Source organism: Phoca vitulina, unplaced genomic scaffold, assembly GCF_004348235.1.
Source record: "Phoca vitulina isolate PV1807 unplaced genomic scaffold, GSC_HSeal_1.0 scaffold4, whole genome shotgun sequence".
Classification (NCBI taxonomy): domain Eukaryota; kingdom Metazoa; phylum Chordata; class Mammalia; order Carnivora; family Phocidae; genus Phoca; species Phoca vitulina.
The window spans coordinates 44,806,230-44,833,563 of NW_022589707.1; the positions used below are offsets into that span (position 1 = coordinate 44,806,230).

General features: G+C 39.0%; 1 protein-coding gene across 3 annotated transcripts; it reads right to left on the reverse strand.

The window, feature by feature from the left end:
• Window positions 1-1,009: 1,009 nt before the first annotated feature.
• Window positions 1,010-27,334, reverse strand: NUP42 (nucleoporin 42). Of its 3 annotated transcripts, none has more exons than XM_032401944.1 (7): window positions 26,433-26,515; window positions 25,180-25,321; window positions 23,554-23,782; window positions 16,604-16,680; window positions 15,764-15,850; window positions 12,691-12,775; window positions 1,010-4,741 (listed from the first exon to the last, which is right to left on the reverse strand). In XM_032401944.1, exons 3-7 carry the CDS (start codon window positions 23,579-23,581, stop codon window positions 4,164-4,166), a joined length of 855 nt encoding a protein of 284 aa, XP_032257835.1. In that variant the 5' UTR covers window positions 23,582-23,782; window positions 25,180-25,321; window positions 26,433-26,515; the 3' UTR covers window positions 1,010-4,163. The 3 variants fall into 3 exon arrangements, with proteins under 3 accessions (XP_032257835.1, XP_032257836.1, XP_032257834.1); XM_032401943.1 differs by lacking the exon at window positions 25,180-25,321 and adding an exon at window positions 21,744-21,838 and having other exon boundaries at window positions 4,125-4,741; window positions 26,433-27,334; XM_032401945.1 differs by lacking the exons at window positions 25,180-25,321; window positions 26,433-26,515 and adding an exon at window positions 26,305-26,425.

Sequence of the window (27,334 nt, forward strand, 5' to 3'; positions counted from 1 at the left end):
CAGTCTCTTCAACAAATAGTATTGGGATACCTGGATACCCACATGCAAAAAAAAAGGAGTTGGACTCTTACCTTACACCATATACATAAATTAAAATGGATTAAAGACCTAAATGTAAGACCTAAAGCTATACACTTCCTAGAAGAAAACAGGAAAAAAGCAAGACATTGGAGTTGGCAATGATTTCTTGAATATGATACCAAAATTACAATCAACAGAAACAAAAATAACCTACATCAAACCTAAAAACGTCTATATGTCAAAGGAAACAATCAGAGTGAAGAGGCAGTCTATGAAATAAGAGAAAATATTTGTAAATCATATATCTGATAAAGGATTAATAACCTGACTATACAGAGAATTTCTACAACTCAACAAGAAAACAAATAACTGGATTAAAAAATAGGCAAAGGGGGCGCCTGGGTGTCTCAGTCGGTTAAGTAGTCAACACTTGGTTTTGGCTCAGGTCATGATCTCAGGGTCCTGGGATAGAGCCCTGTTCTGATAGAGTGCGTCAGGCTCCATGCTCAGTGGGGAGTCTGCTTGTGGATTCTCTCTCTCCCTTTGGCTCTCCCCTGGCTCATGCTCTCCCTCTCAAATAAAAATAAATAAAAATCTTTTTAAAAAAATACATAAAAGGGGCGCCTGGGTGGCTCAGTCATTAAACATCTGCCTTCGGCTCAGGTCATGATCCCAGAGTCCTGGGATCGAGCCCCGCATCGGGCTCCCTGCTCAGCGGGAAGCCTGCTTCTCCCTCTCCCACTCCCCCTGCTTGTGTTCCCTCTCTCACTGTGTCTCTCTCTGTCAAATAAATAAATAAAATCTTTAAAATAAATAAATAAGTAAAAGATTTATTTATTTGAGAGAGACTGAGTGAGAGAGAACACAAGCCAGGGGAGAGGCAGAGGGACAGGGACAAGCAGAGCCCCCGCTGAGCAGGGAGCCTGATGTGGGGCTCGATCCCAGGGCCTGGGATCATGACCTGAGCCAAAGGCAGATGCTTGACTGACTGAGCCACCAAGTGCCCCTAAATAAATCTTTAAAAAAAATTAAAAATAGGCAAAGAACTTTAATAGACTGTTCTCCAAGGAAAATATACAAATGGCCAACAAGCAATTGAAAAGATGCTTAACATCACTGATTGTAAGAGAAATGCAAATCAAATCAACGAGATATCACCTCACACCCACTAGGATGGCTACTATCAAAACAAGGAAATGAGTGCTGGGGAGGACCCGGAGAAATTGGAACCATGTTGATAGCAATGTAAAATGGTGCAGCTGCTATGAAAAGTGGCATATAGGTTCAACACACTAAACATAAGAGTTGCCACTGACTCAACAATCCCACTTCTAGGCATATATCCAAAAGAATTCAAAGCAGGATATCAATGAGATATTTGCACACCATGTTCACTGCAGCATTATTTACAGTAGCTGAGAGGTGCAAACAACCCAAATTCCACTGACAGATGAATGGATAAAGAAAATGTGGTTCATCCAGACAATGGACTAGTTTCAGTGTAGCAAGATGAAGTAGTTCTAGAGATCTGTAACACAACAATGTGAATGTACACACTACTTAACACTACTAAACTATACACTTAAAAATAATTAAGATGGTAAATTTAATGTTATGTGGGGTATTTTTTACAGTAAAAAAATTTGAGCTATTATTACCTTTTAGGCTTTCCTTTCCCTATGAATATACACTTTCCCCCCAAATTGGACCACATCGTACGTACAATTTTATAACACACTTTATGACTACAGAATAAAAGCCTTTCCAAGTTATTCCCTATTCTTTTCGGTCATTTAGAAAGGTGGTCTAGTATTCCAATATATGAATCTACTACAATTAAAGTATTTCCTGTTGCCGGACACTAGATTGAATTATTTTATCCCTATGAATAATATTGTGTAGCTAACTCATGCTATGCCTTTTAAATAGTGTTAATACCAGCTGTTTTCTCTCTCCTCTTCTAGTCAGCTCTCAGCTATTACACTCCTTCCCTTCTAATCTCTGACGAGATAACCAAGCTAGCTAAATCAGTTTACTTGTAATAAAACCTTGTTTGCAGTTCTGTCATTTGCTCCCATTCTAGGTAAACAGCTGTTGCAGCAGATGCTAAGGGAAGCGGTTTTTGCTTATTTGGGGGTAGACTTTCCAGTTAGACCCGCTCTCCCGGAATTGGTTCTTGCCTCACTGAATAAATCCAGATGGTGGCACACACTCTTGTGGTTGCTTTTTCCCCCTTCCACTCAGTCTACCTGGCCACCACCTCACTGGTACCTGTTTCTGATTTTCTGAAGCCCTGCTGCCCCTTAGCTAGGTCTAGGAGTTCAGGCCTTCTTGGACTCCTGATACCGGTATGCATGCATACTGCTGGTTTCTACTTTGTGAACTCCTTTGCCTTAGTTTCTCACACTTTAAGGTAACCCATAGCACTTACTTGTGCTTTTTGACAACAGCACTATTTGACCACCTTGGATCTAAGTTCACCACATTGTGTGTGTGTGTGTGTGTGTGTGTGCGTGCACACACACACACACACACACACAAGCACATAAAACAGGCTTCAACAATTACAACAAAACTCCCAAATCGCATATTACTAAGTAGCCTAAATGCAGCTAGATAGGCTCCTGTTTCCCAAACTTGCTTATAGAATCTCATGAAACACTTGGTAAAAAACACATCCCCAGGCCTAGCCTAGTGGATATATTATTCTGGATATGTAATTTAACAAATACCCCATGAAATGCTCATAATCAGGCAAATTTAGAAACCCTACATCCTTAATTTGCATCCTCAGAGCCTCCGGGACACTGGGAAGTTCAACTGGGACCCACAGGAGACTGGTAAGCCTGGTAGCATAGGATTTATTCCATCACGTAGGAAAATCCTAGGAGTGAACTATAAGTTGGAATAAACATTGGAAAGTCCTTAGAGCTTGAGACTAAAGCAGGAACTTAGGATCTTTTTACTCTTTCTACACCAAGGATAGTTTCAAACATACACCCCTGGGCTACAGATTCCATCCCAAATTTGGGGTTTCCATAAGTGTTAGCTGGGAGTCATACAGTTCTTTGAAAGAAGTAACAGAATCTGGATCTTCTGAGGACTGAATTCTTTGCATAAACACTAAAATCATTTGGGGTGCATATCTTTTATTAGGTAAGATTCTATTTTCACATTAAAAAGTCAGCTCAATCCCAGATCTATGTCAGATAACTGTTCTATAGTGTGAGCTATGTCATTATAGAGGCTTGAGAGGGGAGAACAGAACTCTGACACATAAGCCTCAACTCATGACAAGTGTTTGGCTTCTTGGATCAACTATATATAAGATATACAAGATATTACTCTTTCTATCTGAGGGCCCAGGGAGATCGAAACACGTCTGAGAATTCTAATAGAAGCTCACCAGAGCTGGTGAATCCTGGCCCCACCACATATACTATTTATTCACATGAGACCACAATTTCCATTCCTCTTAAAATCTGCCAACTTAATGGGATAATATGAGGAATAAATAGAATTATACAAAAGTTAGGCCCTGATAAAAATCAGTCTAAAATTGTTGAAGAAAACTCAAATGGTGGTCCATGAGAGAGTCAAAATTGGAGGGTAACAAAATTATGAGGGGAAAATGCCTTTTGTAGGTCTGAAAAATAAAAAGAAGTTTAAAAACTGTTATCTCTAACAGAATTTTCTTTAACATGAAGGATAGTCATGCTACTGATGTTTATTTGGTAAGTAAGCTAAATACTTAAGCATTTTTTCCCCTAATGGCTTTAGAAATGATCTCCTTCCTAAAAAAAAAAAAAATGTTTAAAGGTAAACCTTTAAAGGGTAAGAGAGTAAAGTTATATAGATGAGAAAAGCACTTTATTCAGTGCACACTGACAGTTTTTTTCACTTCCATTCATAATTAAAGTAAAAAAAAAAAACCTCTTGCAGAGTATTTTTTATGCTTTACTTAGAAAAAAATATTGAATTTCAAGACCCCTAAAGTTATTAATGAAAGCTTATATTCCTTATAAGTATATATGTACATATATACATACATACGTATACATTTGAACTACTCAAAGCAATTTTATACAAACCACTCAAAACAATTTTAAGAGCTGTTCTTTTCTGTATTTAAAATTGTCCTTTCAAATATTTAGAAGTTCTGCAGGTGGTGGCTTTAAAGGAATTTTTCCCAGAGTAAATTTCTTGGACTGAAATTGTTCTAGTTCTTCTGCTGTTAATTGATCCCTGGGTGTGAATAACTCATTATCTGTTGTGGTGCTGCCATTTGAGACTGGGAGAGAGGTGGATATGCTACTATTTCCAAAGATGTCACTAGATGACTTGGAAAAAGCAGTGTGAGAATGTGAGCCTAGACTACCAAAACCAGCCACAGAAGTGCCACTTCCAAAGGCTGGGGCCCCTGGAGCTCCAAAAGAGCCTGCTGCCATGGAAGCTGGAAATCCTGAAAATCCAGGTGATCCAAAACCAGAAGCTGCAGGACTTTTAAAAGAAAATGAAGCAGCAGATGTGACAGCAGGTTTCCCAAACCCAAATGTTGGAACAGAAGTAGTGATGGCAGAACTGGCAGAGGATGCAGCTCCAAATGCTGGAGTATTCCCGAACACAGGAGGACTTCCAGAAGGGGCAGAGGCAAATCCAGAGCTTGGTTTAAAACTAAAATTCTGAGCATTAGCACTGCTGCTGTTATTCACTGGAAAACCTACAAAAACCAGAAAAAGGAAAAAATAACCTATTACAGTCAGAAAATGTAGCCATATTAACCACCCCTCCTTTTTTTTCTTATTTCTGCCACATTTGAATGTTGAGAAGCTTATTGGATGGAAGGAAAAGTGAAAATAAGAAGCTAGAACAAACCCACTAAACCCTGTTGTCCTATCTTTCTGCTGTACTGATCTCATTTATCATCCTCACTCATGGAGACAGCTTTGAGAAACCTCTGGGATTAGGGGGTGGACTTTCACTTTCTGCCTCAACTCCAAATAAATCAGCTACATCCATTATCAAAGAAGTAACTCTTTCCTTAGCTATATTCGTTTAAGCAAATGTAGAGTGGTCACTTCATCTCAGTTTCCTCCTGTATAAATGGAGTGATTCTCAAGCCCCTTCCAGCTCTCAACTAAGATGAATCTGATGAAATCCTACTCTAATAATTGACATCTCTAGTTTTTGGCTAAAATTTTTCCTGAGTTGCCATTTTTACTTTTATACTTTTTATGACCGTTCAAACTCCTCAGTCCTAATTTGCCTTTTTGTCTCTGAGAACCACTGGGTTACCTCGTATCCTAACTTAAAACAATTTTTCTTTTAAACTAAAAAAAAAAAACAACAACAAAGTGATGCAATATTGTCACTTGAGAATACTATACTGTTATACACAGTCAGAATAAGGTCCTCAAGGTGCTGCTACCACAGCTATTATGTATTCCTATAAAACTTTTGAAAACCCATTCCTAAAATATACTTTGAAAGCCTGAGCCATAGGGTCTTTCAAAAAAATGTGCCCAGTCTGACCCCTATTTTACAAATGACTGATGAGCCAAATTCTTTGAAGCTCCGTTATAGAAGGTAGGAGAATCTGCAAGGATGATTTAAAAATCACTTAAAGAGAGGGAGGAAGATGGTGGAGGAGTAGGAGACTTTAGTTTTCTCTGGTCCCTGGAATTCAGCTAGATAGCTATAAAATCATTTTGAACACCTGTGAACTCAACTGGAGATCTAAGAAAAAAATTGCTGCAATTCTACAAATAGAAAAGTGACCACTTTCTGCAAGGTAGGAGATGCAGAGAGGTGAATCCGAGGTGATGTATCCAAAGATAAACCGCGGGGGGGGGGGGGGGGGGGGGGGGCGCGGAGGGAGCCTCCGCAAGCCAGCTACCAGAAAGTAATACAGCAGCGGAGCGCAAAGTGGGAACTTGTAGAAGTCTGCTCAGGTGACGGACATCCCTGCCTGAAAGGCGCTCAGGTGGTGAAGCAGGGCGGAATCCTAGGTGGGACAGTGTGATCTCAGGATCCCAGAGGGCAAAGGAAGACCAGGGGGGCCTGTGTGTGGCAGAGTTCCCAAGCATCAGAGCCAGGAAGCTGGCTGCAAACAGCGAGTTCAGGAGTGGGCTTTCTGCTTAGTGTTCCCATAAAATGCGAACCGTGGCGTGGTCGGGCAACCATTCTCTGGGCAGGGGCCCAGCAAGTGGGAGAACTGTTGCGAGACCCTCCTTTTTCCCCCAGGGAGGAGGGGTGCAGGTGTGAGCTGCAGGAGTCTGCAGGGTTTGGAGACTTGAAACAGAGTTGCATGCCTGAGATACAAACACTTGGTCACAGGCTGGGTGAGCACAGAGTGCTGACAGAGACCAGGGAGACAGCTTTTCCCTGAGGGTGCACTAAGGAGCTGGGGGGGGGGCGGGGCAGGCAGGGTGTGAACCTTCAGCTCCAGGGTTAGAGACTGGGAGACCGCCATTTTGATTCTCATCCTCTAACGCAGCATGGAAAGCCGTCAGGGAACAAAAGCCACATAGAGCAATCTGGAGTGCTTACATTTAGCACAGCCCCCTGGCAAGGGCAGTGCAATTCCACCCAGGACAAAGACACATGAGAATCAGTGCAATAGGCCCTTCCCCCAGAAGATCACCAAGAACATCCGGCTACGACCAAGTTTACTGATCACAGAGAACTGCAAAACTTCAGCGCTAGGAGAAAATAGTATATAGTATTGGTGGTATTTTATCATGATTCTTCAGTCTTTCAATTTTTAAAAAAAAATACTTTATTTATTTATTTGACAGAGAGAGAGAGAGTGCACAAGCATGGGGAGGGGCAGGCAGAGGGAGAAGCAGGCTTCCTGCAGAGTAGGGAGCCTGATGTGAGGCTCGAGCCCAGGACGCTGGGGTCATGACCTGAGCCAAAGGCAGACACTTAACTGAGCCACCCAGGCGCCCTATAGTCTTTCAATTTAACTTTTTTTCCCTTTTCCTTTTCAACCAATTTCTTATTTGATCAATTCTTTTAAGTCCTTTTTAATTTTCATTTTTACAGTTACATTCTATCCTTTCACTGTATTTAATTTTATTTTTGTACATACATAAGTTTTTCGTTCTTTACAACTTTAGGATCTAGTTTTCTAACAAACAGACCAAAATACACCCAGGATCTCTTGTATTGCTCTGTTCTGTTCATTTGTCTAATTATATTCTCTCTCTCTCTTTTTAATTTTCTTTTCAGTTTCTGGCCTCTTCCGATTTGTTCACTGTATATTTCTCTGGGGTTGTTGTTGTTATTTTAGTATTTTGTTCTCTCATTCATCTATTCCTCTATGGACAGAATGACAAGACAGAAAAACTCACCTCAAAAAAGAGAACAAGAGGCAGTACTGACTGCCAGGGACCTAATTAGTATGGATATAAGTAAAATGTCGGAACTAGAGTTCAGAATAACGATTACAGAGATACTAGTTGGGCTTGAAAAAAAGCATAGACGACACTAGGGAGTCCCTTTCTGGAGAAATAAAAGAACTAAAATGCAATCAAGTCGAAATCAAAAAGGCTATCAAAGAGATGCAATAAAAAATGGAGGCTCTATTAGGATAAACGAGTCAGAAGAGATAATTAGTGATATAGAAGAAAATGACGGAGACTAAAGAAGCTGAGAAAAAGAGAGATAAACAACTACTGGATCACGAGAGGAGAAGTCGAGAGATAAGTGATACCATAAAGTGAAACAATATTAGAATAATTGGGATCCCAGAAGAGGAAAGAGAGAGAGGGGGGCAGAAGGTATACTGGAGCAAATTATAGCGGAGAACTTCCCTAATCTGGGGAAGGAAACAGGCATTCAAGTCCAGGAGGCACAGAGAAGCCCCCTCAATATCAATAAAAATAGGTCAACACTTCGACATATAGTAGTGAAGCTTGCAAACTTCAGAGACAAAGAGAAAATCCTGAAAGCAACTCAGGACAAGAGGTCCTTAACCTAAGAGGGTAGAAACATTTGAGTGGCAGCAGACCTAGCCACAGAGACCTGGCAGGCCAGAAAGGACTGGCATGATATATTCAGGGTGCTAAATGAGAAAAATATGCAGCCAAGAATACTTTATCCGATAAGGCTGTCATTCAGAATAGAAGGAGAGATAAAGAGCTTCCAGGACAAACAGAAACTAAAAGAATCTGTGATCACTAAACCAGCCCTGCAAGAAATATGGAAGGGGATCCTTTAGGCAAATTGAGAGCCCAAAAGTAGCAAAGACCAGAAAGGAACAGAGACAATATATAGAAACAGTGACTTTATAGGTAATAAAACAGCACTAAATTCATATTTTTCAATAGTTACTCTGAATGTAAATGGACTAAATGCCTCAATCAAAGGACACAGGGTATCAGATTGTTAAAAAAGCAAGACCCATCCATATGCTGTCTGCAAGAGATTCATTTTAGACCCAAAGACACCTCCTGATTGAAAGTGAGAGGGTGGAAAACCATTTATCATGCTAATGGACATCAAAAGAAAGCTGGGGTGTCAATCCTTATATCAGACAAATTAGATTTTAAACCAAAGATTGAAATAAGAGATAAGGAAGGACACTATATCATAATTAAAGGGTCCATCCAACAAGAAGACCTAACAATTGTAACTATTTATGCCCCTAACATGGGAGCAGCCATTTATACATAAACCAATTAATAACAAAATTAAAGAAACATATCAACAATAATACAATAAGAGTAGGGGACTTTAACACCCCACTCACTGTAATGGACAGATCATCTGAGCAGAATATCAACAAGGAAATAAGTGCTTTAAGTGACACACTGGACCAGATGGACTTCACAGATATAGTCAGAACATTCCATCCCAAAGCAACAGAATACACATTCTTCTCTAGTGCACATGGAACATTCTCCAGAATAGATCACATCCTGGGTCACAAATCAGGTCTTAACTGGTACCAAAAGATTGGGATCATTCCCTGCATATTTTCGGACCACAGTGCTTTGAAACTTTCAGAACTCAACCACAAGAGGAAAGTCGGAAAGAACTCAAATACATGGAGGCTAAAGAGCATCCTACTAAAGAATGAATGGGTCAACTAGGACACCAAAGAAGAATTTAAAAAAACTCACAGAAATAAATGAAAAGGAAAACACAACTGTTCAAAACCTTTGGGATGCAGCAAAGGCAGTCCTAACATGAAAGTATATAGCAATACAGGCCTTTCTCAAGAAACAAGAAAGGTCCCAAATAGAGAACTTAACCTTACATCTAAAGGAGCTGGAGAAAAAACAGCAAATAAAGCCTAAACCCAGCAGAAGAAGAAAATTAATAAAGATTAGAGCGGAAATCAATGAAATAGAAACCAAAAGAACAGAACAGATCAATGAAACTATGAGCTGGTTCTTTGAAAGAATTAATAAGATCGATAAACTCCTGGCCAGACTTACCAAAAAGAAAAGAGAAAGGACCCAAATAAATAAAATCATGAACGAAAGAGGGCAGATCACAACCAACACCAAAGAAATACAAACAATTATAAGAACATATTATGAGCAACTATATGCCAACAAATTAGGCAATCTGGAAGAAATGGATGCATTCCTAGAGACACATAAACTACCAAAACTGAAACAGGAAAAATAAAAACCTAAACAGACCCATAACCAGCAAGGAAATTGAAACAGTCACCAAAAATCTCCCAACAAACAAGAGTCCAGGGCCGGATGGCTTCCCAGGGGAATTCTAGCAAACATTTATTTTTTATTTTTTATTATTATTTTTTTTCTACCAAACATTTAAAGAAGAATGCCTATTTTCTAAAGCTGTTTCAAAAAATAGAAATGGAAGGAAAACTTCCAAATGCTTTCTGTGAGGCCAGCAATACCCTGACCCCACCAAAAAGGAGAATTACAGATCAATATTCCCAATTAACATGGATGTAAAAATTCTCACCAAGATACTAGCCAATAGGATCCAACAGTACATTAAAAGGATTATTCACCATGACTGAGTGGGATTTTTTCCTGGGCGGCCAGGGTGGTTCAACATCCACAAATCAATCAATGTGATACAGTACATTAATAAAATAAAGGACAAGAACCATATGATCCTCTCAATAGATGCAGAAAAAGCATCTAACAAAGTACAGCATCCTCTCTTGATTAAAACTCTTCACAGTGTAGGGATAGATGGAACATACCTCAATATCATAAAAGCCATCTATGAAAAACCCACAGTGAATATCATTCTCAATGGGGAAAAACTGAGAGCTTTTCCCCTAAGGTCAGGAACATGACAGGGCTGTCCGCTATCACCACTATTATTCAACATAGAAGTCCTAGCTCCAGCAATAAGATAACAAAAAGAAATAAAAGGCATCTGAATCAGCAAAAAAGAAGTTAAACTCTCACTCTTTGCAGATGACATGATACTCTATGTGGCAAACCCAGAGGACTCCACCCCAAAACTTCTAGAACTCATATAGGAATTCAGCAAAGTGGCAGGATATAAAATCAATGCACAGAAATCAGTTGTATTTCTATACACTAACAATGAGACACAAGAAAGAGAAATTAAGGAGTCAATCCCACTTACAATTGCACCAAAAGCCATGAGATACCTAGGAGTAAACCTAACCAAAGAGGCAAAGGATCTGTACTCAAAAAACTATTAGAATACTCATGAAAGAAATTGAGGAAGACACAAAGAAATGGAAAAACGTTCCATGAGCATGGATTGGAAGAACAAATATTGTTAAAATGTCTATGCTACCTAGAGTAATCTATATATTTAACGCAATCCTTATCAAAAGACCATCAACTTTTTTCACAGAATTGGAACAAATAACTCTAAAAATTGTATGGAACCAGAAAAGACCCTGAATAGCCAAAGGAAAAAACAGACACACAGATCAATGGAACAGAACAGAAAACCCAGAAATGGGCCCTCAAATCTATGGTCAACTAATCTTTGACAAAGTAGGAAAGAATATCCAATGGAAAAAAGACAGTCTCTTCAACAGATGGTCTTGGAAAATTGGACAGCCACATGCAGAAGAATGAAACTGGACCATTTCCTTACACCATACACAAAAATAGACTGAAAATGGATGAAAGACCTAAATGTGACACAGGAATCCATCAAAATCCTAGAGGAAAACAGAGGCAGCAACCTCTGTAACCTTGGCCACAGAAACTTCTTGCTAGACAAGTCTCCAAAGGCAAGGGAATCAAAGGCAAAAACGAACTATTGGGACCCCATCAAGATAAAAAGATTTGCACAGCAAAGGAAACAGTCAACAAAACCAAAAGACAACTGACAGAATGGGAGAAGATACTTGCAAATGTCTTATCAGAAAAAAGGCTAGTAGTTAAAATCTATAAAGAACTTATCAAACTCAACACCCAAAGAACAAATAATCCAATCAAGAAATGGGCAGAAGACATGAACAGACATTTCTGCAAAGAGGACATACAAATGGCTAACAGACATATGAATAAATGCTCCACATCACTTGCCATCAGGGAAATACAGATCAAAACCACATTGAGATACCACCTTACACCAGTTAGAATGGCTAAAATTAACAAGACAGGAAATGACAAATGTTGGCAAGGATGTGGAGAAAGGGGAACCCTCTTACACTGTTGGTGGGAATGCAAACTGGTGCAGCTACTCTGGACAACAATACGGAGGTTCCTCAAAAGTTAAAAACAGAGCTATCCTATGACCCAGCAACTGCACAACTAGGTGTTTATCCAAAGGATACAAACACAGGGATTCGAAGGGGCACATGCACTCCAATGTTTATAGCAGCAATGTCCACAATAGCCAAACTATGAAAGAGCCCAGATGTCCATTGACAGATGAATGGATAAAGAAGATGGACTATTACTCAGCCATCAAAAAAAAAAAAAAAAAAGAAATCTTGCCATTTGCAATGACATGGATGGAACTAGAGGGTATTATGCTAAGTGAAATAAGTCAATCAAAAAAAAAAGTCAATCAGAGAAAGACAATTATCATATGATTTCACTCATATGTGGAATTTAAGAAACAAAACAGAGGAGCATAGTGGAAGGGAGGGAAAAATAAAACAATGAAATCAGAGGGAGACAAACCATAAGAGAATCTTAATCATAGGAAACAAACTGAGGGTTGCTGGAGGGGAGGGGGTCGGGGGGATGGGGTAACTGGGTGATGGGCATTAAGGAGGGCATGTGATGTAATGAGCACTGGGTGTTGTATGCAACTGATGAATCACTGAACTCTACCTCTGAAACTAATAATACACTGTATGTTAACTAAATGAATCTAAATTTAAAAAAATAAAAATATTAAAAAAAATAAAATGCCACTTAACACACCTTCAGACTTTATGATCTAAAACCTCTAAAATCCTGGAGTGCCTGGGTGGCTCAGTCGGTTAAGCCGCTGCCTTCGGCTCAGGTCATGATCCCAGGGTCCTGGGATCGAGCCCCGCATCGGGCTCCCTGCTCAGCGGGAAGTCTGCTTCTCCCTCTCCCTCTGCCTGCCTCTCTGCCTACTTGTTCTCTCTCTCTCTCTGTCAAATAAATGAATAAAATCTTTAAAAAAAAATAAAATAAAATAAAACCTCTAAAATCCTATGTTTCTAAAATTGACGAAGTCTTGCATTACTTTATCATTTACCTGGTGATCCAAATGTTACTGCTTGTGTACTGCCAAATCCAAATGCAGGTGCTGCTTGATTTACTCCATCCTTTACATCTGAGAGCTTTAAAAAAAAAAAAAAGTAGGCAAATAATAAAGTAATTGATGAATAATTCTCAATTACCTTTTCTATACACTTTACAGCTAAATTCAATTTTAAAAACGTATACTTAGGGGCGCCTGGATGGCTCAGTCAGTTAAGCGGCTGCCTTCGGCTCAGGTCATGATCCCAGAGTCCTGATCGAGCCCCACATCAGGCTCCCTGCTCAGTGGGGAGCCTGCCTCTCCCTCTGCTGCTCTCCTAGTTGTGCTCTCTGTCTCTCTCTCTGACAAATAAATAAAATCTTAAAAACAGAAAAAACAAAAAAAACCCCGTACACTTAAAAATATGTTTAACATAGAAAAATGCCCATAATATGAATATGCACAGAAAAAGATGGACCAATCTCAATGAGGTAAGAGCAACTGGCTGATGAATTATGGGTGATTTTAATTTTATTTATGCTTCTAAAATATTTTCTAAATTTCTTCAATGAATATGTATTAAAATGAAAAAAAATTTTAATAATACATTTCAGTGTCTATAGGTTCATTATCAAGAAACCTAGATTTCGGGGCGCCTGGGTGGCTCAGTAGTTAAGCATCTGCCTTTAGCTCAGGTCATGATCCCAGGGTCCTGGGATCGAGCCCCGCATCGGGCTCCCTGCTCTGTGGGAAGCCTGCTTCTCCTTCTCCCACTCCCCCTGCTCGTGTTCCTGCTCTTGCTCTCTCTTTGTCAAAAAAAAAAAAAATCTTAAAAAAACCCCTAGATTTCACGTAAAAGGCCTTTAGAGGCTACCCAATCTGCTTACTCTAATACTTGAACTGAAGTTGATTCACAATTACATTAAAAGCTTACTATTAAAATCTAGTAAACATTTCTTATTCCCTGAGAATACTTTGTTCTTGCTATGTTCTACTCTAGAAATGTCTTTCATCTCTGCATAGTGAAATCTTAATCTCCCTTTCTTTTTTTTTTTTTAAGATTTTATTTATTTATTTGAGAGAAAAAGCACAAGTGGGGGGTAAGGGGCAGAGGAAGATGCAGACTCCCCGCTGAGCAGGGAGCCCGATGTGGGGCTCAATTCCAGGATCCTGAGATCATGACCTGAGCCAAAGGCAGACGCCCAACTGACTGAGCCACCGAAGTGCCCCTTTAATCTCCCTTTTGAGGAACTTTCCCTTACTCCTTACCTCCAAGAACCTTTTCCTAATCAACTCAAACAGATACAATTTCTCTCATTTGGAAGCCTCAATAGCATTTTTCAAAAATCAATTTCATTGAGGTATAGTTTGTATGCAATAGAATGCATCTGTCATACATATATATGGATTTCAATGAGCTTTGACAAACTTAATAGCCACCACCACAATCAAGATTTAAAACATTTCCATTACCCCTAAAATATCCTTTGTGTTCCTTCTCAGTCAAGCCTCTCCCAAACCCTAGGTACAGTGAGCCACTCATCTCCTTCCTATCACTATAGATGAGGTTTATTTTCTTTTTTCCAAAGATTTTTATTTATTTTTTTTGAAGATTATTTATTTATTTATTTGACAGAGAGAGAGAGACAGTGAGAGAGGGAACACAAGCAGGGGGAGTGGGAGAGGGAGAAGCAGGCTTCCCGCCGAGCAGGGAGCCCGATGTGGGGCTCGATCCCAGGACCTTGGGATCATGACTCGAGCCAAAGGCAGACCCCAACGACTGAGCCACCCAGGCGCCCCCAAAGATTTTTAAAAATTTATTTATTTGAGAGAGAGAGTGAGCAGGAGGGAGAGGGAGAGAGAATATGAAGCAGACTCTGCACTGAGCACAGAGACAATGCAGGGCTCAATCTCCACCCTGAGATCATGACCTGAGCTGAAATCAAGAGTCAGACGCTTAACTGACTGAGCCACCCAGGCGCCCTGATGAAGTTTGTTTTCTTTAGTTTTTCATATAAATGAAATCACATAGTATGTAGTTTTTTTTTTGATGTTTTTCTAGCTTCTCTCCCTTAGTGTAATATTCATTAATGGGTAAATAGATAAACATATACATACACTGGATTAAAAGAACAAAGAATGAACTACTTGGCATAAAGAATGAACTACTGATACATGCTAAGCCCCTTGTGGGTGGACTGTCCAAGACCCTCACCTGTGGAGGGGCCCCTAGGCAGCTGGCAAAGAGCAAGGAAGTTCTAACCCCAAGGGAAGTTCTGCAGTTCTTTGGACTCAGTTATCCCTTCTGCATTAGCAGTGGTGATGGTGGGCCACCTCTCACACAGGAAGAATACTTCCAAGAAGTCCTACTAAAATTAATGGCATCATAACAACTAAACAGTGAAGAAATGAGCTTACCCAAGAGTCTAACTGTTTAAGAAGTACATATTTAAGAAAGGGGTGGGGTGCTGGAATGGTCACATAGTCATTTACTAAGTTAGGCAACCACAACTCTTATATCCTTTTTAGAAAGTAGAAACATCACCTGAGAAACTGGAAATATCTTATTCCAAAATAAGGTTCTTAAGTTTTTATGGGAATAAAACATTGTATCCTTATTGACAGAGATAATGAATATGCTACAGTCAGGACCATGTATCTGTGGAGACAAATGGGTATATATCTACTAAAGGCATTTCTATATAAGTCAGGGAACATATGGTGAGTGTTTTTCAGTCACAAAAGTATACATTAGTCTAAATGTATATTCAGATCATTTTTCAGAGCAATTTCTTTGTAAGTGCTGATAACCTTATATACTTGAATTTATGTAATATTTTCAAAACTAGACCACTGAAGTAAAAAACTTTACCCTAAAAATAGTTTTAGGAAAGCAAAGTTATCTGTGCTTTTCTGACTAAGGATCAGAGAGAAAGCAATTCCAGGACTTTAAAAGATACAGTATTGAGAATGTGTGTATCATAATTCCTGACAGAGGATTTTAGTTTTGCTTTCCAAATCCAAAGTGAAATTCTCTGCAAAAAAGCAACAGATAAGATACTTCCATAGAAAACTCTCCAATACTCACCAAGGCTATGTTAGTTGATGTATTTAGACTCTTCAGTTCATTTATTCTGTTTCTCCATTGATTTATTAACTGTTGGAGGGAATTTAGCTGAAGAAAGAAGACAGAAAAAAATGAGTCAATTTTGAGTGTTTAAGTTTGTTTCTCCAACAACTTCATGTGGTTTGTCAAAATCACAAAAAGTTGATAAAACATTTTTATGGCCCATAACTTGTACAATTTGCCCAAGATGTTCCAGCTGTAGCTCCCTCCCTGTTCTCCAACTCCTGGTGTCACCTGGTTCAGAATCTCAAGTATGTGGCAGCAGAGAGAGGGTTATATCGGGATGGGAGGCAAACATGTGTACTAGTTGAAATGTTTGATCATGACTGTAGACAACACAAAAATACAGTTTATGTCATTTCCTTTAGGCACCAAACTTATTCAAGCCCAGCTTTTTTATTTTTTGACGTCTGATACGTGAGAATGTTAATATGTATAAACAGACTGTGTCTTTTTTTTCACTTTGTTTTTCTAGCATTCATCATGGTGTTTGCACCTAAGAGACGTTCCATAAATGTCAAATGATGAAAGGGTCTGAATTTTTTGGACTGATCGCTGGATAATTTGTAATAAAAATAGTGACATTCCTAGTTATATAGTCAAAATGTATTATTACCATTTTAGATAACCAACCAATTTCAAAGAAAGTAATTTAGAAATAAAAATAACAATAGCCTTGTCTTGAGAAAAATCATAGACCTCATCCACTTTGCCAACATACAAGCAAGCCACTACAAACAGAGAAGACAGTAATTAACAGCTAATCTGGTATCAAGGTAGATGAATAGGAAACAAACTTACATAACTCTGTAAGTTATTGCTGGTTAAGAAGTTATGGTATTCAAGCCTCAACTCCTCTGGTGAAATGTCTGTAAAACCTGAAGTGAGGAATCAATTGGAATCTTTAAAATAAATACCAATACTTTTAATAGTTTAGTAAAGCTAGAAGTGCTAGACAAGAAAATATGCCAATGTTGATAAGAAAATTTTCATAATCATAAGGAAAAATTTCAAAGCCTATACTCTAATGTTGAACAAAGTATAAAATTAGAATAAAATATAATTGGATATGTGATTTTCAAAGGGGGAAATTTTCTAAAGATAAATGGAATGGAAGGGATAACAAAGAAAAGAAAGGGCTGACCACATATACATTCAAACTGGTCTAAAAAATATTCAGTATGCCAGAAACTATAATAGGCAAAATTAAAAGGCAAATGGTAAACTGAGAAAACCATGACTGCAACATATATGACAGGAGAAGAGCTAATGTCAATGTATAAATAGTACTTACAAATCATTAAGAAAAATAAGTTAATATGGGCAAAGATAATAAACACCCAATGCTTTACTTAATGGCAAAAATTAAAAATGGATGGTATTTATTGTTATTAAGGGTGTGGTAAAATGGATATTCTCCTAAATTGCCTTTAAGGGAATTAAAAATGTATTTTTCTGGGAGGAAAACTGTCAATAAGTGTTAAATGCCTTAAATATGTTCACACCTTCTGTCCTTAATAGAATTTCTAGGATTTAACCTCAGGCATTAATTAGACATATAAACAAAGAGTTTAATGTATGAAGATGATCATTCTAGTATTTTTAGTAGAGACAAACTGAAAACAAAGTAGAATACAAAACTAGATTACGATTCTAATTTCATATATTTATATGTATACAGGAAATATGGTTGTGTGTGTGTATTCTGAAAGACTCTAAAATGTTATAGTTGTTATCTCTATGAGATCAGGTGATCTTTATTTTATTTACATATTTCCGTGTTTTTCAAGTTTTCTATGGCAACAGCCATAAATTTATAATTAGGAAAACTTTTTAAGAAAGTTCAGACTGTTCAGGATATTTTCTACAGAGAATTACTTGTAACCCAGATATCATTAACTCCATGGACCCCTACACCCCAGAATAAGTATAAGACTAAATGTTCAAATTAGAACCTTGGATTCTTCTAACAACTTATCTTTATGCCATCTTTATTAACTGTTCAGGCCAAAAAACCTAGGAATCCCCTTGCCTTTCTCTTTCCTCACATCTAATTAATCAGCATCCTGCCAGTTCTAACTCCAAACGGATTTAATCAATTCTCTCTCCACTACTAGTAACTATAACCCAGTCAGTCACGAGCATTTGTCCCCTAACTCATCTCCTTGCCTCTAGTTTGCTTCCCACCCCCTACCACTCCCTACACACCATTTCTTTTCATACAACAGTCCAAGTGAGTTTTTTCTAATCAGATCATGTCCTTCTCCTGCTTAAAGCTCCACATGGCTACCTAGTACAATTAGGCCCAACATGACCTGGCTCCTGGCTGACTCCATGACCTTACGTCCTATGACGCTTTCCCTCGTTCACTCTCCTCCAGTGGTTCAGGCCTCACTAGTCCTCAAACTTGCCAACCTTGTTCCTATAAGGGCCTATGCACTAGTTACTCCTATTGTCAGGAATGTTTTCCCCAAATATTCCTGTAAGTGACACCTTCTTTTCACTTAGGACTCAGCTTCAATACTGTCTCCTAAGAATGGATAACCACTCTAGCTAAAGGAAACTGTCCCTCTAGTTACTTTCTCCTCCTTCCAGCTGTTCCTCCTCTGAACCACAGGACACGGAAAATTATGTGAGTGATTATTTTCTCAATTCTCTCAAGGGTGGTACAAAAGTAGTATCATTTTAGATGCATAGGAAAAGTTAATTCATTATAATTGATGTCTAAGGACAGCAGTTGGGTACCTGGGCAGCTCAGGAGGTTAAGTGTCTGCCTTCGGCTCAGGTCATGATCCCAGGCTCCTGGGATCGAGCCCCACATTGGGCTCCCTGTTCAGCAGGGAACCTGCTTCTCCCTCTACCTCTCCCCCCTGCTCTTGATCTGTCTCTCTCTCTCTCTCACACTCTCAAATAAATAAATAAAATCTTAAAAAAAAAAATAAGGACAGCAGTTCTCCAACTTTTTAGTCTCAAGACCCAAATATGTTCTTAAAAATCATTAAACAATCCCAAAAAGCTTCTGCTTACATGGGTTATATATATCAATATTTACCATATTTAAAATGAAAAATAAGAAATATAGAACATTATTTGTTAATTCACATAAAAATAAGAAACCAGGGGTGCCTTGGTGGTACAGTTGGTTTTGAGCGTCCAACTCTTCATTTCGGCTCAGGTTGTGATCTCTGGGTCATGGGATAGAGCCCTGTGTTGGGCTCCACGCTGGGCTTGGAGTCTACTTGAGATTCTCTCTCTCTCCCTCTTCCTCTGCCCCTCCCCCTGCATGTACTCTCTCTCTCTCTCAAATAAATAAATAAATCTTAAAAAAAAAGGAACCAATTACATATCAACATAAATGAAAAGACTATTTTTCAAAGCAAAAAGTAAAAATTTAGTGAGATGAGCAGCATTGTCTTATGTTTGTAAATTTTTTTTTATATACCTTAATTTAAAAATATTTTATTGCTAAAAAATGTTAACCCTCTTCTGAACTTTCAGTGAGTCATCAGCTTTTTGCTGACGGAGGGTCTGTTTGTAAGTTTTTTCAATGTTTGACTTTAATAGAAGGCTGCTGGATTATTATATCTGCTTCTACATTCAATCTGTTGCAATATATTGCCTGAAGTATATGAAGAAAGTCTGTTCTAACACAGATAGTATTTGGAAATGGAGGACTTAAATAGCTTTTTCACGTAATTGTGGATATTTTTCTTTGACACTACATCAAAATTTGATAGGTTGTAGTTTCTTAAAGGTTAGCTATAATGCAAACTCAAACCATATTAATTAACCTTTTGTACTATTATATTAAATCCAGTGGTTTATCTTGCACTTAGGATGGATTTTTCAGCCATGCATAATTTTCACTTGAAAGCTTGAATTTTGTCACTGGCAATAAACAGTCAGTTGTTTTCTTTTAAGTGACAGGCTCACTTCATTAGTTTTTTTAGGAAATGTTGCCAAATACCTAAGTCTAGATAACCACAGTGATCAGTCATTCTTTGAAGTAAAAATTGTCTGTGAGAAAAGTGCCTAGTTCAGTTCACAACTCAAATGATAACTTCAGTGCCTTCCCTCCAGATAACCATCAGATGTGAGTATGTGGCAGAAGCACTTTCTGTGCGCTTCCCATTTTGTCACACAGATCAAAAACGTGTGCCCTCAAGGGTCAAGATTAATAAAATCAGTATTTTTACCTCTTTATCAAAAATTTTAAGTGAAAAATGGCATTAAAAAATTTTTTTTTATTGGGGTGCCTGGTTGGCTCGGTCAGAAGAGCATGTGACTCTTGATTTGGGCTTGTGAATTTGAGCCCCACACTGGTTATAGAGATTACTTAAATAAATAAAACTTAAAAAAATTTTTTTTTGTATTGACTACTATAGTCTGCTAGTACAGTAGGTTGCCTCTGCCTTGACTCATGCTAAGATACAAGGAGTTTTACTCATCAATGTTTTTGCAACAACATTGCAAATGTCAACAGAGTGAAAATGGCAATTAATGTCTTAGTACTATTATGAAAATTGAATTTTGAGCCTTTAAAAGGGTCTCAGGAATAGGACTGCCAGATATAGCAAATAATAATACAGGATGCCCAGTTAAATTTGAATTTCAGATATATAACAAATACTTTGTTATAAGCATAAGTATAAGGTACCTGGGCAGCTCAGGAGGTTTAGTATAAGTATGTCTGAAATATTTTAGTATACTTTAGTATAAGTATGTCCGAAATATTACATGGAATATTCAGATACTAAAAATATTATTTCTTAGGGGAGCCTGAGTGGTTCAGTTGGCTAAGCGTCTGACTCTTGGTTTCAGCTCAGGTCTTGATCTCATGGGTTGTGGGATAGAGCCCTGTGTTGGGCTCCCCGCTCAGCAGGGAGTCTGCTCCCCCCTCTTTCTCTCCCTCTGCCCCTCCCGTGGCTTGTGCACTCTGTCTCTCTCACCCTCTGGAATAAATAAATAAATCTTAAAAAAAACAAACCCCACTAGTGAAATTATCTTATTTATTTGTATTACTTACTGTCTCCCTCAAGAACATAAGCTCTGTTAAGGGAGGGACCTTGTCTGTCTTGCTCATCACTATATCCTTAGAGCTTAGAATAGGGCCTGGCACAAAAGAAATTCTGTAAGTATTTTCTTGAATGATTGAGTGAATAAATAACTTAGGACTGGTGTGACAGCAATGCTCACAGGGAATGAGCAGGTAGAGCTGAGACAGAGCAGGGATCCCAGAGTTCTGAGGGATTGCAAGGGTTCTCATCTGCTAGGTACTTGCTGTTTACTCAATAGGGCAGAGGCCCAGGACCATCCAAAGTGGGATTAGAAAATGTGGTGCTCTAGGTTTCAGCTCAGAAAGGGCTTGGAAACTATGGACCAAAGAAAACAGAAGGGAAAAGGGCATTCTAAAAAAATGCTATCCCTGTAGCCCAGCTAAAGCTCTTTACCTTCACACATTATCTCCAGGATAGATCTCAACATGCCTTATGAAAAATAACTATCTTTAGAAGAAAATACAGGGAAGAAAGGGAGAACAGAATCAGGCAGCCAAGGCCTTAATGGCAAGTGGAATATGTGCATCTTCTATTCACTGCAGGCAGCTAAGAGGTTCTGAAGTTGTACCTATAGGCAACCAAGAAAGCAGAGACTCTTCGAGGGCTTACAGAATTGGAATTGTGGTGGGTGCTGATTTCAGTATTTTCTCATGAGAACTATGTATCTTAAAAGAACTGTATCTTCTAAAAAAAAAAAAAAAGAACTGTATCTTCTAATCTTTATTCTGAATTATGAAGTTCTGCCAGAATACGAGGATACTTCAAATAATGTCCAAACTTTCCTAGCTGTAGCTAAGTGTGTGGTTAGTTTACTTGGCATGGTCTTGGTTTTAGAAAATAAGAGTTATAAAACATATTTTAAAAACATACAATTTCTCAATTACCTGAAATATTAGGTTTCTTTTTCATTGGCGAATAAACAGAAAACATCCACTGCCCTGATGATTCCCAAATTTCCATATCTTTTATAATTCCTTCCCTGGGGGAAAAAAAAGAGCAAAGGATCTTTTTCATTTGCTTATTAAAATTTATTGTTTATAATTTTCAATGACTGAAATTTTAAATTGTAGTAAATATATAATTTTAGATTTTTTTCTTTTTTAAAAAAAAAGATTTTATTTAGTTTAGAGAGAGAGTACACGTGCAAAGGGGGATGCAGACGGAGAGGGAGAGGGAGAAGCAGACTCCTCGCTGAGGGTGGAGCCCGACACGGAGCTCAATCTTAGGACCCTGAGATCACGACCTGAGCTGAAATCAAGAGTTGGATGCTTAACGCACTGAGCCACAGGCGCCCCTAGATTTTTTCCATTGTATTTTCTGAAGACTATTTTTTTTTTTTAAGACTTTATTTGACAGAGAGATAGAGAGCACAAGTAGGCAGAGAGGCAAGCAGAGGGAGAGGGAGAAGCAGGGAGCCCGATGCGGGGCTTGACCCCAGGATCCCGGGAACATGATCTGAGCCGAAGGCAGCCACTTAACCAACTGAGCCACCCAGGCGCCCCTGAAGACTATTCTTTAAAGCAGAATTTATGAACTAAGAACTATATTTCATGATTTTAACTATTACAGTATCAAAGAAGTTCACAGTTTTGGTTTTCCAGTAAACTAAACCATTAGTCAATAGATTTGGTTAAGTGAAACTATTAAACTATACATATTTTAAAGAACTAAAATAAAATGTACAATACTAACTTTAATCTTTCTTTGTTCATTATCATAAACATCAATGATCATTTAACTGGAAAAAGACAGAAAGCACCACGTAATATAGAACCATAAAATTTTTAAACTGGGTAGGACTTTAGAGATCATTTTGTCTAATTCTCATGTTTGCAAAAGGGGACAACAGACCCATGCCCATATAGTTAATTTATTGCAAAGCGGTGGATAGATTCTTAAATTCAATGTTTCCCTCCCCCATCCAGAATGCTACAATTAATAAAATGATAGCTACCACAGAGATACTGTATTAAATTCACGATTTTTACAACATCAAATATAGGAATGAGGGCTTTATTTTCTCTTTTACCTTTTAAAAAAAAATCAATTGTATATGATACATGGCTCAAAATCTTTTCCACTCATTCTAATTTATTATGGGAAATAAAAGACTAATGACTTTTAAGTTCTGTCCTGGGACCTGAGGCAATAGTTACAGAAAGCCAGGGACTATTTTGGCACCAGTCACACATTCTACCATGATCAGGAAATAATAGGGAATCTTCACAGTAGTGAAGGAAATCAAATGAAACCAGTTTCAATGGAGTAGCTGAACTAAAAGTTTTAGGAAGAAATATACCAGCTGCTGTAAGTGACCACCAAAAGTACAAACTGCTTTAAATTACCTCATACTTTGTAAAGAACTAATATTATACAACAAACTTAAGCAGAACTACCTTAGGAAGATATTCACAATATAGTGTTATCAATAGAAAAATGGAAAAAGCATAATTAGCCCTGAGAAGTCACTGTGCTGGTATGGAAAGGTGACATATTTTTAATTGAAATAAAGTATACTCGGACATATGCAAAATAGTGGTTATCTCTGAGTGATAGGATCATGGGTGCATTTTCTTCTTTTTGCTTATTCTGATTTTTTAATAATGTATCACTTCTTTTTTAAAGAAAATATTGTAGGTACTTTTGAAAAAAATAAGCAAATGGGTAGTAATTTCTCTGAAGGCTTCCACTTACAGAAGTTTCTTATCATCTTTCTGCCCATCAGAGCTGGGTGAAGCAAATGGATTCTGGGACAATCCAAACCCTCTGTTCCTGCTAGTTGAAGCTCCAGAATCGAAGGAACTGAAAGATGACTTTTCTTGATCTCTGCTGCCCCCCCATGGTGTTGATTTGGAGAAGCTGGATGGCTGGATAACGCTGGAATATCTTTGGCTGGTGGTATTCCATCCACGTCTGTTATTACCTGAAAATAAACAATAAAACAATTTTATTGGCAATTCCTCTTTTAAATCTCTAAAAATTTCATTATATTATCTTACTATGTGCAGACATTATGTAAAGATTCAACAAGCACCACATTTCCACTCATTTTAAATCACAAAACTCTTCATTTTTTACTTATTTTTAGTTACTTGTAACCAACAAATCATGTAATGGTCTAATGGCATTTTTTGTTTAACAAGATTGAGAGGACTGCAAATCCACAGAAAAATAATGATATATTAGTAAGTTCAGCTGATATAACCTTATTAAGTAAACAATCCCTTGATAGTAGATTTAGGATGTATCCTAAATCATAAGCTCCTTCAGGATAAAAAGCTGTCTTTATCATTCTTTGCTCTCCTACTGGGCCCTATATAACAGTAATGTCTGAAAAATGGACAATGTACTAAAAAGTTTGTTGAATATAAAAAATTAGATTCTACCCTCTGTCCTTGAATAGATGCCTAAATCTATTTGACTCAGTCTTACCTCTGGGAAAACAAGATCTACCCACCTATCTTTCACAGGGAGGTTATAATTTACATGTGAATAAAATGCATTCAGTTCTATTATCAGCAGATTCTAATATTTCATAATTATCACAACAAGCCAACAGGACTCTCTTCCCCTGTATCTGTATTTTAAAAAATCTTGGGGTGCCTGGGTGGCTCAGTCGGTTAAGCGTCTGCCTTTGGCTCAGATCATGATCCCAGGGTCCTGGGATTGAGCCCCGTATCAAGCCCGCATCAGGTTCCCTGCTAAGCAGGGAGCCTGCTTCTCCCTCTTCCTCTGCCTGCTGCTCCCCCTGCTTGTGCTGTCAAATAAATAAATAAATAAATAAATAAAATCTTAAATAAAGTAAAAAAATAAATAAAAAATTTTATCACTTAAACTACCTCATTTACTCACCACTTCCTAGTTGGGGCCAAGATAATTTGCCTTGTTTCTGACTGAATTAAGAGATATGCCATGAAATATATTAAAAACTGGAATGATGGGAGATATATTCCTTCATGAAAATTCATCTCACAACTTTAAAACTACTTAATAAAACCAAAGAGAAAAGGGAACAGATTGCTGGGCCAGATCCCTTATTTAAGGGTTAGTGGTATTTTATTTTTCTGAAGTTCCAAATCCTTTGGGGGATGACACAACTGAAGAAGTTCATTCTTTCTTTTCTATATAGCTTTTGGCCTTCACTTATTAATTATAGAAGCATTCGTTTCTGGGAGATAAATACTGTTTACTTGATGAGTTTTATTTATGCTTTCTTCATCCATCAACCCATTCAATATTTATTTTCTAATTACTACGTCTATAGTGAGTCTCCACAGAATGTCAAATATTAAGTAACGTTTTTCCAGGAAATACACTCACAAATATCAGACCCCGAGTCCTAATTTTTGGTTTGGAATACTTCACAGGACTAATTGCGGGTGATGCAAACGGACTGTCTTCAAGAAGAGGGATCAGACGTGAAACCACTATGCAACACAGATTAAGGGTCAGATGAACAGTCCTAAAAGAGGGAAGGAAAGGAAAGGGAGGGGGTCAGCATCTTAAGATACTTTTAAGGACTAAGTTTCAATCCTAATAAAGACCTAACTATTCATCTGACCTTTAAAACCTTGTGTTGGGTTTCATTTCTGATCCCTCCTCTCCTTGAACACAGTCCTTTCACATCATCTACAATTGGCTTAAGTATTCCAAAAACTTTGACAATGACTTAGACCCAGGAAGTAGGTCAACGCGGTCCTCCACACCCCCTTCCCTCACAGCTCAGAGTTGTTTTTTTTTTTTAAATAGGTTTATTTATTTTTAAAAGATTTTATTTATTTATTTGACAGACACAGCGAGAGAAGGAACACAAGCAGGGGGAGTGGGAGAGGGAGAAGCAGGCTTCCCGCCGAGCAGGGAGCCCGATGTGGGGCTCGATCCCAGGACCCTGGGATCACGACCTGAGCCGAAGGCAGCCGCTTAACGACTGAGCCACCCAGGCGCCCCACAACTCACAGTTCTTAACTGGGCAACCCACCCTTCCAGTTTTACCTCCATTGTTATGAGCATGTACATTCGCCTAAGGTAGAGCTTTGCAGCTCTATTAGATTTTCCAAAGGCGTCTGCTACTTCCCCAACGTTAAGCATCCAGGCTTTGATCCCAGCTGCTAGCCCTTCTCTCGAAAAAAGTTTAGTAACAATTATATTTAGGGTATTAAGGGAAAAAAACCAGTACGCTGAAGGGTAGTAAAGCAAGGAGGCGTCTGGGTCGAGCTACACCAATTCTCCGCACCATTACCACCCACAGACAAGGTAGTTTTGACACGTACTTCCGACCTAAAAACTCATTGTTTCGCATTAGTACCAAAGGCCAAGTCCCTGTCTTCATGCCCTCAACCATAAACAGCCAAATGCCTACACAGCGCATAGGAGCATTGTAGAAAACCTGTGCCGGGCCCGGTGGGCGGGGCCGAAAAGAGAACAACGAGACCACGTCAGCGTCACCTGACTGATGCGCCGCCGCGCTGCGCCGAGCGGCGGGCCCCACGCCGGACGCCAGTTCTCAGCCCGACGGCCCTGGCGCCAGGCCTTCCCCTGCTCCACCAGCGGCGGAGGATGGAGGAGAACGTCACCTGGGGGCTGTTGCTGCCGTCCTCCGCCCGCACCCCCGGCGCCGGGATGTTCGTTCCAGCACCGGTCTCCAAAGCGGCACCGGCCTTGAAGGAAGAACTGACAAATGGTCATTGCGACGGCGTCGCCCACGGAACGGTCTTCAGTCAGCACCCTCAGCGGACGGAGAGCCCAAAGCAACCGAAGGTCCCTCCCTGCTACCGTGACGTCATCTCCTCGCGCCCCCCCCTCTTGTCCTGCCCTGGGATGAGAGGCATAGGTTTTACCCAATAGGATTTGAGAAGAGCGGGGCGGCCCCCCGCACTCACTGAGTTGGGCTTGGGAAAGCGGAGTCCTTGAATGGTTAACGTTTTCGCGTGGGGCAGGGCCTCGGGCTTCAAGGAAAGCTTGAGGGTCCGGAATCAGAGGAGAGCAGGTTAAGGAAATTTATATTTTCAGCAAGGCCCTGGAGGGGAGGAATAGTTGTGGTTTGAGAGACCGAGTTGTATTTTTCATTTGTACTGTTGAGAAAGTAAAAATCCGCGCAGCCATTCATCAGGTGGATAACAGATAAAGCCAGTTATAAGGTAAACAGGAAACAGTGTTTCTTTCAAGGACATCCTGCAACTGAAAAGTATCATAACCCCATCTTGGATAAACACTACATTCTTACACTGTGAGAAAGCTAGTTCTTTGAAGTCCACGTACACGCCGCTGTTTGAAATTGTATCAATAAGAATGAAACATACCACTCTTGCCTGGAGGAACTAAGACACTTTGACACAGAGAAGCAGTTTCGATTTCTTCCCAGGTACAGAGCTTTCGATAAGGCGTTCCTGAAAAAAACATTCCGTATTTTTCTTAATTTTGTAGTTTCCGAGGAAACACGATCCTACATCCACTTCTCAGTCCAGATCCGATGTTG